Below are 15,956 nucleotides of genomic sequence, written 5' to 3'. Positions count from 1 at the left end.
TTTTTTTTTCATTCAGCCTTCTTTGAAGAATATTGCAAAATTTGCAGGTGTAATGGGAGAGAATTGGGGTAGATTTGGGAGCTTATATCTGCTCCCAATTATATTAGATCTGGGAGTATATGCAGGTCTTAATATCAACTTAATGATTCCACACATAGGAACCTTGAACACCTCTGTAGCCCTGGGGACAGTTGCTTATGAAGGAAAACCTTGCTTTGATCAAGTTTTGTGTATATTAAGTTCTTCATGATAGAAACATGGGCAGTTCTATCTCTACAAGCCTATTTCCTGATTGCCTTCAGAAATTAACTTTTGGGGCACTGTTAGGTATTTTTCTTTTCGGTGTCCCTCTGATACGTACAGTTTCAAAAAACTGAGCAATAAAGAGCCAGAGAGAGCCCACATGTAAACCTCAGACAACTTAGTATTTGGATTTAACAAGGAATACAATATAAATGTAAATACTTACAAATCAGAACTCTCTGAGGATATAATTGCCTGATGCTCTCAATTTAAAACTGGGAAGGCTTGCTAGTAGTAACTTTAGTCTTGAATTCCCTCATTCACTAACTCTCATTTAGCTTGTTCTCTTTCTCATGTCCAGTATTTATTACATATTGCAACTTGTCAGTGGAGATCTCTTTTCAGTGAGTTCTGTTGGATGTATTGGTGAGAAAATAGGTAAGTTTTCCTGTTGTTGGGTAGCAGAAAAGATTGAATGTCTCTGTTTTTTACTTGTCTTTTCTGTCAGTAACACTGGGTCTATGGATTTTTGTTTAATGTGTGAAATTAAGTGTGCCAGTATGTTACTTTTCAATGATGCACTTATTTGCTTGTGTTTCCTTCTGATAGGTTTGCAAGAGAAGTATAGATGGATGCTTGTGCTGTTTGAGAGAAGGGAAATTGAAGATCAGGTGCAGATTTGATGGGCTGAGCTTGTATGTGCACTCCCAGAAGTGCCCCAAAAGGTTTCCTAAAGCACAAAATACAAAATTGGGTGGATTAAAAAAAGTAATAATAATTTGCAAGAGATTGTAGTGATAATTGCTCTCTGTAGCTGTCCCTAGAACTCCTTTCTGTTTGCAACAGTATGCCTTTATTTAACAGCCCTATACTCCAGATTTTGATAATTGGCCATGATCAGAAAAGATTGGCCAGGCCAGTACATACTGTAAAAGACCATCTTCCTGGTCCTCTTCTCTTATTTTACCTACTACTGAAATAATTACGTTACGGAGTCATGTTAAAAGAAAAATGTCAATGGCAAAATCCCTGCTTGTGTGTTTTGGAGACTGAAGCTGCTGCCTAGTATGTTTGCGGGAGAAGATGAGTAAGCCCAAATGAAATTTGGTCGACTGACTTGCTTCAGATGTCTTCTGGGATCTGTTTCCCAGAATTCCTATAACAAGTGATCTATTGTTTGTTTATGTGAAGAACTCTCTTAAAGACTCTTTCAACCCTAAAACAGTATCGGTCATGAATGGGATTAGAAATACAGAGTTTGCTTTGCAATTTCCTTGGCACAAAGGCCTCCACGTTTGTTTCTTGCACAATGAAGTGGGAGGCAGACTCTTGTGTCTTTGTAGAAAGAAAGCTTGTTGGGAAGCGAGGGGGGGAAAGACCCAATATTAAGCCATACAAAAAACTCTCTTAGGACTCTAAGAAATAAAATGTAAATGTCATGAAAAACAGGAAGATCTGAAATGTCATTTAAAATGTATTTAGGAAGAAGCCAAAGCAATTTGATATAAACATCTGGGTGGAGTGCTTATTCAACATATTGACTTTTTAATTGCTGGCGGTTATCCAGATGGAGCCAGCTCTTAAACTAGTTTTATTTTAATTAGTTTAATTATAGCAAGCACTTAATCTGCTCAGTACAGTGCCTGACTTCTCCATTATTTTCCCTGGTATATGTGCTTTTTCTAAGTGCAAGGTGCTATGTCTTATTATTACTAAAAAATCGGTAGGTTTTTCTTTTGGTATTTTAGGCTAGTGAGCTAGAAATTGTTTGGGTGTTTGTATCTTGTGAATAGGAAGTACTAAGGAGATATGAAAATGAGCCATGGAGTAATCAAGCAGTGGGTTTTTTTCCTTCCCATCGGGTGTTTGGACGAAGCTGGTTGTATCAGCTTTCTTTACAGTCAATAAAGAGACTTTGAGTAAGTTTCCTTCCATACATGAATCTGCCTTGCTATTGTGACACAAAATCAATGTAGTGCTTCACTGGTCAGAGCTTGGTAACAGGAACCAAGGTTCAGGTATGAGGGCAGTAAGTGTGGGTGCACGTGTGTGTCTGTATGTATGGCTAAGGAGAAAACTTTAAAAATGTTTGGTGAGGGCACCGGCTGCTCAGAGAAGCTGTGGGTCCCCATCCCCGCGGGTGCTCAAGGTTGCATGGGGCCCTGGGCAGCCTGAGCTGATGGGGGTTGGGGCTGGGTGGGCTTTGAGGTCCCTTGCAACCCAAGCTGTTTCTTAATTCTGCACTGTAAAACAGACCATTGCTGAGAAATGTCGGAAGCTCTGCGTGCGCTATTCAAAGCAAGCTGCTTCTCTTTGGTAACTTCTTAGAAAGATGCATTGTCTCACATGTTGACTTATTCTTGCCACTTTGTCTTACCTTTAGTCTTATAAATACCTGAAGTTTTCTACAAAACTGTGATAAGAGTAGAGCCTGGAGAAAGCCAATTCCTTTTTACTACAATTTTTTAACTTAAAAGCTTGTTCACATTCAGACAAAACTAAGATCTTCAGAAGAGCTTTGGGAATAAATAGACTGGCAGCTTGATGAGAGTCTTGGAAACCTTAGAACTGACAATCTTCAAATAATGCTTGTTCTCAGGAAAAGAAAATAGTACAGTATGGTATAAGGAAAAGATTAGTTAAATTTCAAAATAGGTCTACTAGGAGTGTTATTTCATCAGTGATTCACTGGGGAAAAGGGCAGTTTCCTGATATTCTTTCTGCATTTTGAGTTTTCCCTGACCTGGAATCTAGCTGCCTTCCAGCCTGCTGGTAACTTCTGCTGCTCTGCAGTCTGAAGAGATGGAACTCAAGACAATGGAGCTGTAAAAGTGGGTGGTGAGGAACAGGAAATGTAGAGAGAGCCGTTCTAAAATAATGAGTGGAAGATCTGGCTTCAGCTAACTGTGAATTGTATTTTCTTCTTTCCTCAGCTGCACTGAGGCCGGGCAGCCTCGCATTGAGGCTCTGGGCTGGCTGGCCTCAGCCTGTCAGGCTCAGCAGAGCAGCAGAGTTCTGGGTCAGCCAGGTCCTGCCCAGTAGAGATGGAGTGTGGAAGATGATGATTGCTTGGACAATAAGTCTCCTTGAGGAGATAACCTGCCGTCTTCATGTTTGTCTGAAAGATAGGTTGATTTTGTACAGTCAATTTATTTGAAAACCTAATTTAGATTCTGTTTTGTGTTCTTTTTAGATTGGGGCATATGATCAACAAATATGGGAAAAATCAGTAGAACAAAGAGAAATCAAGGTAATACAGTATATCAAGTTTTTTTTTTTTTTTTGCCAGTTATCAGTAATCTGTAATTGTATATGCTGATGTAATTTACAATGTATGGGATATTCTTCAATGCTGGTGAAGCAAAAATAGACACTTCTGGAGTGTAATCAAATGAAACTGGTATAGTGTACTCTATTTACTTTATATGACTGCTAAATCTACAGCATTTAGAAGTTCTACATCCGTCTGTACTTCAGTGCTTTTTTTATTATTATCTTAAGCCAGAGCTTAGTTTATGAGTGCCTCTCTTTCACTCTGTGATGAATTCTAACGTCGGTTATCTGAGCTCTCCTTACTTTCAGTTAGTTACCTTATCCCTCCAGTTCACTTTTCCTCCTTTATGATGCTGTCATTGTTTTGTACAGTTTATTAGACTGGTAAGTACTTCAGGCTTTGTGTCCTGAGAAAGCAGTTAACAGCAGTTTTTTGCATTTTGGTTTAACTAACAGTGCCATCAGTGTCTGCCGCATTGCTACAGTGTTCTGGGGAAAACAATCAATCCTATGTGTAATACTTCTGCTGATTGTAGATTGTGTCATACTCTGTGATGTTAAAATTAGTTCCACTGGTGTTTTCTTGCAATTAACCTTTTCTCTTCAAGTACTGCACACAAGAAATACGCTATTACTGCATGAGCTTACAGGCTGTGTTAATTCTTAGCATTAGTAAAATACACATTTCTTCAGCATTCCTGTGGGTTTTTGTTTATTCTTCTCCACTACTTCAATAGCTAAATAGCATACGTTAGGGAGATCATTACACGGGAGCTCTCACCGACCTGATCTCTCTACAAAATCTCCAGATTAGCTTTGAAATCAGAGATTATATTTTCAGAAGTGCTTCCGAGCCTGATAAGGAATCTCTGTGACATCACACCTCCACAGTTGTACAACGTGCCCCGTTAGGCAGCACGAGGAGACCTGAGCTGCTGCTGGTGCTGAGCTGGCTGAGTGCAGCTGCGGGGAGACCCGGGGGCTGTGCAGCTCAGGTGCTGGGAGCTGCCGGGCAGCCCTCCCTAGCACAGTACTGCTGTGTGCCACATGAGGTGCAGCTTTGATTGCTGCCACACGTTGATGTGATCAGAAGGCTATTGCACGACAATTGCATCTTGTGGTACCCGCTGTCTGAAGCATGCAGAGAGGTGGTGCAGAAATGCTCTTGATATCAGCACAACTAATTTCAAATGAAGGTGTTGGTGTATGGCTTTATTTTCAGTGTCTTGTCAGTGACTGTGAAAACCAATTGCCATTACAACAGAAGTGCTTGTAGCTGCTGTGTGACAGGGCAACATTCAATTAATTTATTGCAAATATAGTCTTGAGCCTGTGGGAAATTCAGCTTGTTTGGATTATAGGCTGATAATTAACAAATTAAACAATGGCAGAAATGATAGCACCCAGAAGAAGAATTAGCATGATGGGGAGGCTTTCAAGAGGAGGCTGGATGGGGCCCTGGATGACCTGCTCTAGCTGTGCTGTCCCTGTCCATTGCAGAGGAGCTGGGCTAGATGGCCTTCAGAGGTCTCTTCCAACCCTGAGGAGTCCATGACTTAGCATAATGAAGGGAGCACTGAAACAGGTTGTTACGTTCAGGTGTCATACATTAAAGCTTCTGTCTCAAAGCCACTATAACACTGTTTATAAACGAACTTAACTAAAGAAGTTAATAAAGAACTTAACCAAGAAGTTATTTTTAGTTAAAAAAAATAAAAATAAAAATTGTTGCCAGTAGTATAAATTAATATTAATAGGGTAGTTTTAACTGAACTATTACTTTTAAACTTTGTGCAGTGGAGTTTTTACAACAGTAACTATTTTTTAAAAGCTTTTATTTAAACTTTGTAGTTTTTATATTAGGTAGCAGAAATGTGTTAAGTACTGAAAAGAAATTATGTGAGTTAATTGGATGGACCTGAATAGTATGGAATATAATTATTTCTTAATTAACCTTATTTTGGAACACTACTGTTTTCCACATACATCACACAAATTTGTGACACATGAATAGAGAAATTGCATCTTAATAAAAGGAATTCTTTCATTGTGTGTGGCAAAAAGTAGAGCTACCAGTTCACTATAGTTCATGGACACTGAAAGCATTTGAGATTTGACCAGTGACATTTTTTAAGAATGTCACACTGCTCTCCCAATGAAAGATGCATTGAGTTTCATTGTTGACTTTTTTTTTTTTTGAAATGTTCTTTCTGCAGAATGAAAATAGGCACAGTGGTAAATTGTTCATAGGACTGTCTGTATTTCCAGTGGGTTATTTTTTCTAAGATGCACATGTCTGTTTATTTAGAATTTTGAGGAAAAAATCATGAGGCCCATAAGCAGCAGTACAGTTGAAATGTATTGTATCATACAGTATCTTCTATTTTTAATCTTTAGAACCTTTTCTGAAATAGAGTGGCTTGCTTATGCAAAAATTCCCAGGAATATTTATTTATGGAGTTACAGTAAATACAATTTTTAAGTATGGGCTTCCACATAAAATTACTGCAGTTTTTAGACTGCTGACCTATGAAAATCTTGTGCATTAAGCAGTGCTAAGTCTGCAGTAAAACAGCATTTGTCATCTGAAGAATACATTTTGTCCTAACCAGCCATCAGTTCCATGTATTAATTTTGTTTAATTTCAAGCAAACTCTCTTCTATCTAATGGATCTACGAGGTATTGATTATACAGCTAGTTCCCTGCCAACAGTGATTTGTTTTTTTGGTTTTGGTTTTTATATTGTTGTGTTATTTTAAAAATAAGTCCAGCTGAATTTAAGGGCAAGAAATATTTTGAGCTGTGCTATTTGAAAACATGCTTTATGTAGTTGCTATGAAGATTAACACGGCTAGATGTCATTAATCTTTCTCTCATTTTTATTCATTTAATTTGTATAATTTTATCTAAATTTAATGCGTATACTTATGTAATACATTTTATTTTTTTTAAACATGAATGTAATATGACTGTGTTGGAAATCTGCAGTTCACCAGCAAATGGAACTGCTATTTGAATGAACACAGTTAAATCACTTCCATTATAATTCCATTTGTATCCTCAATATTTTTTTGAATTACTATATTTTACTATGTCTGAATTGTACATGGAATCGTTATTAGCTAATGTGACCAGGAGCCTGATCTGAAGACATCAAAATAAACTCACAAATATCTGTCTCTAAGCATCACATCTTAACATAAAGAATCAACTGGACAGTTTTGCGAGGACGTTTGGCTCTTCCATAAGGAAAGATGCTGTTTCTAAAAGGAAGTATAAATAGATGCTTTCTCTTTTTCTCTGCTGCTTTCCTGTGTTGTTTACTTTTCCTTTTTAATAGGCTGCTCTTTGCTCAGTATTGGGAATACCAATAATTTTCTAGAATTTAGACTTCTGACAGCAGAACTTGCTATTGATTAGTGGCTTTTACATTACGATGTGATTTGCTGTTTAGTTTTAGAATTGAGGAGTCAACAGCATTTGATGAAGTTTAACTAGATATTGAAGGAGAAAAGATTCAGGAAAGTAATTTGTGGCAAAAGTTCTGGAAACCTAATATGAATGTACTACTAATTATTGCAAGTGTGTGCAGATTTTGTCTGTATAACCCAAAGCCATGGGGAATGTGTGCTCAGTGCTTAACAACATTTTGGATCTACGTAGTTGGGTCAGTAATTGTTCAGGTTTTGTTTGGACTGTTAAGTGTGAAAAGGCATTGATTAGTGCCTTGTACCTCAGAATGCTTTATAGTACTTGAAGTCTCTGAAGTTGACTTTTGTCTGAATCCTTAAGAACAGTATAGGTTAAACACAATTACTGACCACATCATTATTAGCACATCACACTATTTTTGTCTTCTGTGTCAGTATATGCTCATGTTCAATATTTGCATATTTCAGGGTTTGAGAAACAAACCAAAGAAAACAGGACATGTAAAACCAGACCTCATAGATGTTGATCTTGTGCGAGGTAAGTCTTGAGCTAGGAGAAGCCAGATTTCTCAGGTTTAAATGAACTGTCTTGTCATAAGCTGAAGGCTCAAAAAACTGGATTTAAGTTTTGAATAGACTTAGGTTTGAGAAAAAGAAATCAGTGGATTTCTATGGATGATAGTTTGGGCATTATCAGTTCAGCAGTCTCCTATTTCCATACTTCCAGACTTCTTTCAAATCTTCTGATGGTTTGAGGAAAAATTATGTCAAAATTTTGGAAGAGTAACAGTTGTATAGGCATTAAATATTTCTTACACATTTTCAAGAGCAAAACAACAAGGTCAAAGTGATGTAAGACTTCTCAAGAAGTATTTAATCTTTATTTGATCTTTATTTAATTTTCCTCATACCTCACAAAGGCTGGGGAAAATGTTATCTAGATTATTTTTCCATGAGCCCAGCAGCCAGCTTGTCCTCAAAAATACATTCCTGTAGTGCTTGTTGAATTCAGATCTAGAATTAGCAGAATCCTTGGTCTTTGCTAGCAGTCATGGAGTTGCTTACACACATGCACACGATCCAGTTGTGGGTGACATGGATACACAGACTCTCTTAAAGCCATAGCTCTAAGCAAATACTGAACAGTTTTCTAGATGCCAGAGAAGTGGGAATTTGCAGGGAGTAAGAAGGGAAAGTTATGGTAGGATGTGGAAAAAAGAGTGTTTGAATGACTGAGATGAAAAATGGTATAAAAGAAAAGACAGATGAATTAGTCTTTGGGTAGCTTCCCTTCCCCTAGAGCTGGTCATCAGTTTGTCTGATACTGCTGCATGTTTCTCACCTGTATTCCACTTTCCTGGCTACAGCAGCGCTCTATGTTGATTACCATCAACGTAGATGCATTTAGAACTATGTATAATTACATTTAATTACTGATCCTCTGTCTCTAACTACTCAGCATCTCAATTTATTATTAGTCATAAAATGAAATACATCCTTCTTTTCTTTTCTTTTTTTTTTTTTTGAAGGATCTGCTTTTGCTAAAGCAAAACCCGAAAGTCCCTGGACATCTCTGACCCGCAAAGGAATCGTGAGAGTTGTTTTCTTTCCATTCTTCTACAGGTGGTGGCTACAAGTGACATCGAGAGTCATCTTTTTCTGGCTGCTTGTTCTTTACCTTCTTCAAGGTAGAATTGGATTATAGGATCAGCTTCGACTGAATGCTTTAATTTAACCATTACTACTTCTATATGTTGCTTTGTTCACTTAATACTATTAAAATTCCTTCCAATGTATGCTGGAATAGATTGCAAAAGTGTCTTATGATTAGTTCCTCTTTTACAATTATATAAAGGAGACATTTTGAAAATTTGAGCATTTCCTCACAGGTTTTCTTCAGCACTTAGCACTTGTGTTACTTTGGCATCTCTGTATATAATTTAGGTTTCTAGGACTAATTGATTTCAAGACTGAGAGTCACCTAAGAAACCTTTGATTTTCTGGATGAGGATTAGTCCTGTTACTTGTGCTTCTTGATAAGAGCTCTTGGTCTGCACAGAATGCTGAACCTGCTATTATACATCTTGCACAGCCTAGTAGGATGATGTGTGATCAATTTCCAGTTCTTCCATGGGTTATCTTGTCACATCAGAGGCAGTAAACTTTAAGCTCATATTTCAGTCATACCTCAGTCTTGCTACTGGATGGCTGATGAATCTATTACTTATAGTTCTATATGCTTCTGCTAACTTTTCCATTGCACATGAAGGGAGTATGCATCTTAATTTTACACTTCCTAGATTAACAGTTGTGCAAAGTCATTTTATAACAAACAGAAGGAAATTCTCAGCTTTTAAATGGGATGATGAATCACGAGTTCCCGTATTCGAAGCCTGTATTTCTCTTCATTATATGTAATATAAATGTGGAAAATTAGAGAAGGAAGAATGTAATGTAATGAGTCAATATCTAACAGTGTGAAAGTCAGTAAGAGAATAAGTGTATTGGAAGCATGCACAACAAAAAAACAAATCAGAAGCTGAATGCAAGTTGGGAGCAGTTTAAGCACTCTGAAAAACTAAACGACTGATAAGTTATCTACTGAAATCCAATTAAAATATGATGATTACCTTTTCAGTTTTGCATTCAGTCCTCACACTTACAAATTTCTGTATCATTTGGAAATTGTATCTAAAATTAGAACTGGAAGAATAAAAATACAGTACCTCTTATTTGATGTTAGCAGCTATAAATTTGTTCCACAGTGATGGTGCCCCCAAACTTGAACTATAATGACATTCATGTAAGCTGTCAAAAATTTTCCCTATCCCAAATTCTTAGATAGGTGCTTAAGAATTATTATTGCACGTTAGCCTCTGAGTATACTATGCTAAATAGTAACAGTAAAGGAAAGAATTTTTTTCCCTGACTGTAGATTAAAACTCCAGATTTTATTTACATTTGTTCACTTTATAATAAATTATGATTAGAAAACTATGTGATAAGAGAAAGAGAAACAAGGAAATGTTTCTGTTCAAGGTCATTGAACAGGCTGGTAAGTTAAGGTAGAAGTAAAAAGTTTTTTCTTCTGATTTCATATCCATTTAGGTTATACCACTACCTCATTTTCACTTTTAAAATGTTTCTATATTCTAATACGAAAACTGATGTGTGATATTAGTATGTATCTCATACTGTGTATTTTAGTATGAAACAAGAAATGTGAATATTCATAGCAGTTATAAATTTATTTTGGTGAGATGTGTATTTATGTATGTATGCATTTTTAAAATTCTTGGTGATACAACTATTTCAAAGCTTTTAGTACTGAAAAATAAATGATTTGATCTTTGAAATGTAGTTGCCTGCTTTGAGAGAGCTTTTTGGCTCTACATGAGATCATTCCATTTGTTTGTTTCACAAAATACAGCACTGTCATTTAGGAAAATACCAGTCCAGATGTAATAAATAAGGAAAGAAATAGTTGAAACTGGTAGGAGAAATTGTTTGAAGCCTAAGCTGCTGGTAGGAGCAGTTCTGTGGTAGTTTGAATCACAGCATGTTGGCACGTTGTGCAGAAATTTGTGCATTTCCTTCCTGTGTTACTGAAAGGACTGGGAGGTTGGTAATGTTTTGTTAAATCTGTGTAAACTTCGTGGGAGGGGTGTGCAGTCTATAGACTCATGTTTTCTGAAATCTATAGTGAAGTTTGAAATTATTTTGTGGATACGTAGTCCCGAAAATTATTTCAAGTGGATCTGTGGAGCTTGTTGTACTCAGATCAGTATATTTACACAGATTGCATAGTAGGCTATTTCTGTACACTTTATACCATATGAATCTAACTGTTTGTTTGAGAAATTCAGATGAACTCATTTAGAAAAAGGTGTTGTTGTTTCTGACCTAAAGCTTGTAAATAGCTTTTCTAAGTTGTAGAAATGATTGGGCTGTGTAACAGGAGTAGGAAGAGCTCTGTGGGTGTTGGCTGTGTATGAGAAGCATGTTATAAGGTTATAAGATTAACAAGTAATGATGGGTTGATGGTTGGACTTGATGATCCCAGAGGTCTTTTCTAGCCTTAATGATTCTATGTTTCTATGAAGGGGAAGCTGCCACTTTTCCAAGCACAAATGCTAGTTGTAGTCCTGGTCACTTCAGCTGGACTACCTTGTAATGTGCATGGTTTGTCTTTGAGCTTTCCTTGTTATTAGAAAATTTATACACAAGCGTATGGGAAATTTTGTCTTTTGAATGGAATATGGAGTTAAAAATGCTTTCAGCTAAAGTATTAAAGAGTTTCTCGTTACGAGTCTGCATTGAAATAGATGTTTGATTTCGTAGTCGCAAGTTAGCTGAGCTTGACAGGCATCCCCAGGGGTCAACCTCTGCTCAGAGCATCATTAGCTGTCATGGGCTGCTCAGAGCAATGTGCAGCATGGTGTTAAGCATCTCCAAAGTGGAGGGATACAACCTGTCAGGGAAACCAGCTCCTTGTTTGATGACTCCTCTGCTCACCTGACTTGTTGGATTGTGCTGTGTTGGTTTCAAGTGATACAGGACTAAATTTATCTGGATTGGTTGAAGCATAGAATTTGTTGCTTGATTTTGTTTTTTTTTTCCTCCTACTAAATTGTCATCTCAGTATGAATTTACTTCCTGTCATACCTAGCTTTGCAAATGCCTTCCCCTCGCCTTTCATTCTGCTACCATTTTTTGAGCAATATTTATAATATCACAAGTGTAAAGGAAGACATGAGCATGAAGATTAGTCAATTACTGATTACTGTCTCTCATTTTATTGTAATTGTCATTCCATGCTCTGAATTTCAAGCTTGGTTTAAAATGCAGGTGAAGAACTGCATGTGACTGCTTCTCATTTTAAGATAAGTCATATAATAAGTTGGCCATCCCAGACATTTCAAGTATTGAACTCAACTTCATCTTCCTTCTTTTCCAGTTGCTGCTGTAGTGTTATTCTGTACAGCCCAGAGCCCACATAATATACCTCTGACTGAAGTAATTGGGCCAATATGGCTCATGTTGCTACTTGGAACTGTACACTGTCAGATTGTTTCAACACGAACCCCTAAGCCTCCTCCCAGCACAGGGGTTAAAAGAAGAAGGTATAGTCTGTATTAAAGTACTTATCATTTAGGTTTGTTGAACTATTCTGAAGAATGTGCATAAAATTGTAGGGATTTACAGTCTCTGCTTCACAAGGGATGAGAAATTGAAGCTCCGTTTTTATTTGAAACTTTAAAATGGGTGCTTGATTAGTGCTCTAACATTTGTGCATTTACTAATTTGTGCACTGTTTTTCTTAATACATTAAATGTGATGTTTTTGCCTCAAAAGAGCTTGTGACTGAATACTGATGGAGTGACACATTACTGCAAGTTTTGCTTTAGAACTCTGTGCAGTACTGGCCAGCGATCTGTGAGAAATGTGTTAAAGGAGGTACTGGAAGCATAGACCTGAAAGTCTTCCAGCACTTCAGTGTATATGGTTTGCTGCAGGGAACTGTCCCATTATAGTGGGAAAACCTGCAGTAGTGAAACTTTGCAGGCCTTAGCCTCTGAGATGAAATTTATCTTACCTTGTATTTAAGTGTTAAGGTGATGAATAACTGTTATAACTTAGTTTTTGTAAATGGAATTTGTTAAATCAACACGATAAACCTTTAGCAACATGTCTTGAAATTTTGCTTGTTTTTGCATGCCTAAAACTGCTGAACACGTTATAGAAGTAGTAGATTGCACTTATAAAGCTACCTTCCAATTTTAATCTCTTCTGATGAAGGAAATTAAGGAAAGCAGCACATTTGGAAGTACATAGGGAAGGAGATGGCTCTAGTACCACAGATAACACACAGGAGGGAACAGTGCAGAGCTACGGTACAAGCACCTCTTACAGTATTGGCGCTGTCTTCAGAGATATCTGGCATGCCGCTTTCTTTTTATCAGGGTTTGTATTTATTCAAGGCTACATATGTGTGAGATATGCACTATCCCTTTTCCAGAGAAGTAAACGTTAATCTGCTGATTAGATAAGAACAAAAAATAAATTGACAAAAACTTAATAGTAAACTCAGCTCAGTGTTTGAATGTGCATTAACCTCTTCCTTTTTGCCTTCTGAAATTGTTGATGAAACAAATGTAGAAATGCAAAGTAACTTTGGCTGATTTTTATGATAATTGTAGGACTACACTTTGCGATGTGTCAGGAATGAACTAGCTTGTTTTTTCAATTTTAATCCAACGAGAAAATTTTATATTTTAGTTGATTGCATTATTTGATAATTACATGGAGAGAATGCACATAGGTCGCCATCGCTGTCATAAAATCACACATTTTTCTGAAGGAAAAACCTTCAGGACTCAAGCATGGCATTTAATCACTGAGCCATGAAGATGCATGTTCTAATGACTGGAAGAAGCATTTAAGCTTGATATATTTCAGAGTGCTATACATCAGCATTTACTAGTAAAGTTGAATATATGCTTATGAACTGGTACAAAATGAAGAAAAGGGATACTGCAAGTTACTACATTGTTTTGTTCTGCATGCTGCATCTTAAATATTGCAACACTAATGTGTCTGTTGTATTCGTGATTCGTGTTCTTAACCTCTGGTAAAGCTTTATCTTGTGTTACGTTACATTCTGGAAATAAAAATCTGGAAAAATTTAAAAAATATCTAAGAATGCTGCAGAAGTTAATTTGGTCTGTGTGTAGTTTAAGCTGGTTTAAACAGAGCAATAGTAATAGACACCACAGCTGTTCTTTTGTGTAACACTACATCTAAATTGGTCTCTGTATTTCTTTCTGGTACATTTGGAGTGTGGTCTTGTAAACTTCTGAGCATTATCTGCTCAGTGAAGATACTGATTTTCAATCAGTATTGTTGGACTGTTGAGGATTGTTGGAAGACTCACTTTCTTCCTTGCCTTCTTCACTTCCTTTGGGTGACTGAGAATGCTAAGGCAGCTTTTAGTCACTCTTCAGCTGCAGAGGTTTGTATGTCTGAGAATGAACCATGGCAGCTTATCCAGATGAAAAATAACCTTTTTTTCTTTTTTCTCACAGCAGTTTTGTCATGTAATTTTTCTTTTCCAAAGTCATGCAGATATTTTTGTTTGCAAAGTGGGACTGGGAATGAGGAAGCAGGAATGCGACATGGAGAGCGTGGGCTAACTGGCTTGAGATTGTGATGCTGCTGAAGATGTTCTTGTGAAACCCCAGTGCCAGGAATTTGTCCTTACTCCACTTGTGGAAATCTTTAACTTCTAATAAGTTTTGCAGCTTAGATGAGTTAGGAGAGTTTTTTTTATAGTAGTTTGAGCTGATTGCCCAAAGCCTCAGTACTGTCTTAAAGGGTCATCTTTATGGATTTTGAAAACAAAAACTGTGTTTGTATGCAAGCTGACACATTGCTAATCTGCAGACAGGAAGAGGCTTGCAATCTGCTCCACAGAGCCCATGATAAAGTATCTTGCTGTGTCTTCTTTATAAGCTTGTAATAAAATCTGATCCATGCAAATATATAGAAACTGCCAAAAGTATTTCAGCTGATTTTAGAATCATAGGATGGAATCATAGAATCATAGAATGGCCCAGGTTGAAAAGGACCACAGTGATCATCTTGTTTCAACCCCCTGCTATGTGCAGGGTTGCCAACTACCAGATCAGGCTGTCCAGAGCCACATCCAGCCTTGCCTTGAGTGCCTGCAGGGATGGGGCATCCACAGCCTCCGTGGGCAACCTGTTCCAGTGCGTCACCACCCTCTGTGTGGAAAAACTTCCTCCTAAAAAAAAAAGTACTACTCACTTATTTAGAAATAAAATCAATAAAGAATTTTGGATCTAGATAAGGGGAAGTTCTGTAGTTTTCTACAAGGGAAGTGGAGTAGCAGTTGCTGCTTTTTTAAAAAATAATAATTAAAAAATGCCAGTTAGTGTTTCTCCTGGAGTGCTTGAGGGAAGGTGGAATGAGACTAAAGAAGATAAAGGATGAAAAGTCTCAGTAACTGACTTTTCTGGTTGTTATTTTGTCCATAGTCTTGCAGATTAATTGCTCCTTTTTGAGTTTTCTTCCCTAGCTGGTGGGTCTCCACTGTGTATATGGAGTACCTTATCTTAGGAACAATGTAAATCAACTGTCCCAGTTCATATGATGTACATATTATAGAGGAGTTAAATCTGCTGTGTAATCCAAGTTCTCACAGAGCTTCCTGAAGGAGAAGGGCAATGCATGTTCCCCTACAGGAGCAAAACATTAGATTAGATTTATAAAACAAAAGAACCACAGAACCACTAAACACAGAGTTGATAAAACTATCAAGAATCTAAAGAATGAAGTCTGTATTTTTCATTTATACTACTACTACTTTTTTTTTTTTTCTCCAGAAGTGTTCTGGGAATTACTAAACACACAAGATTTTATTGCTTTCTGAGTAAAGATTTTCCTTGTTATTTATTCTGAGATACAGAAGCCAAAGTGAAACACTCTGCTTTAAAGTGATCTCTGTCAGTGAGGCAGAAAGCTGCTATTGCATTTTCATTCCTTCATCAACAATACTTTCTAATTTAGAGATGCAATCATCCAAACTTCTGCTTTTGAAAGGCTCTTTTTTTTGTTGGCATTAGATATTCTACTACATCTACTGATTAGATAGTGGCCTCGACTTTTAGACAGTGTTATGGAAGATAATAGATTGGTATTAGACTTCTCATAAGAATAATAATACTTAAGCATAATTGATAGGTTTGTTATTTAAAACAAGCTTAATTGCTGTATTTGTTAGATACTGTCGAATTATGTCACTGGGGTGTTACTGCATATATGGGAAAGGGTAAATCACATTCTGGTTAGCAGACTTGTCAATATGCAGAGTGAATTTAAACAAACACGGTCAGAAAGTACTAACAGAGCACACTCACAGCTGTAAGAAATGAATGGCATATTTGCTTTGAGTTAATAACATTTTAACTTTTTTTTTTTTTTTTTTT

General features: G+C 36.9%; 1 protein-coding gene across 1 annotated transcript; it reads left to right on the top strand.

Moving 5' to 3' along the window:
• Window positions 1-2,263: 2,263 nt before the first annotated feature.
• Window positions 2,264-13,643, top strand: LOC104909335 (putative homeodomain transcription factor 2). Its single transcript, XM_019611134.2, has 6 exons — window positions 2,264-2,272; window positions 3,437-3,493; window positions 7,417-7,486; window positions 8,478-8,636; window positions 11,906-12,071; window positions 12,748-13,643. The coding sequence occupies exons 1-6, from the start codon at window positions 2,264-2,266 to the stop codon at window positions 12,980-12,982; spliced, it is 696 nt and encodes a 231-aa protein (XP_019466679.1). The 3' UTR covers window positions 12,983-13,643.
• The last annotated feature ends 2,313 nt before the right edge of the window (window positions 13,644-15,956 follow it).

The sequence above is a fragment of the Meleagris gallopavo genome, chromosome 1 (assembly GCF_000146605.3).
Source record: "Meleagris gallopavo isolate NT-WF06-2002-E0010 breed Aviagen turkey brand Nicholas breeding stock chromosome 1, Turkey_5.1, whole genome shotgun sequence".
Classification (NCBI taxonomy): Eukaryota; Metazoa; Chordata; class Aves; order Galliformes; family Phasianidae; genus Meleagris; species Meleagris gallopavo.
Note: the sequence above shows the minus strand (reverse complement) of the source record. Positions and strands in the feature narration are given on the sequence as shown.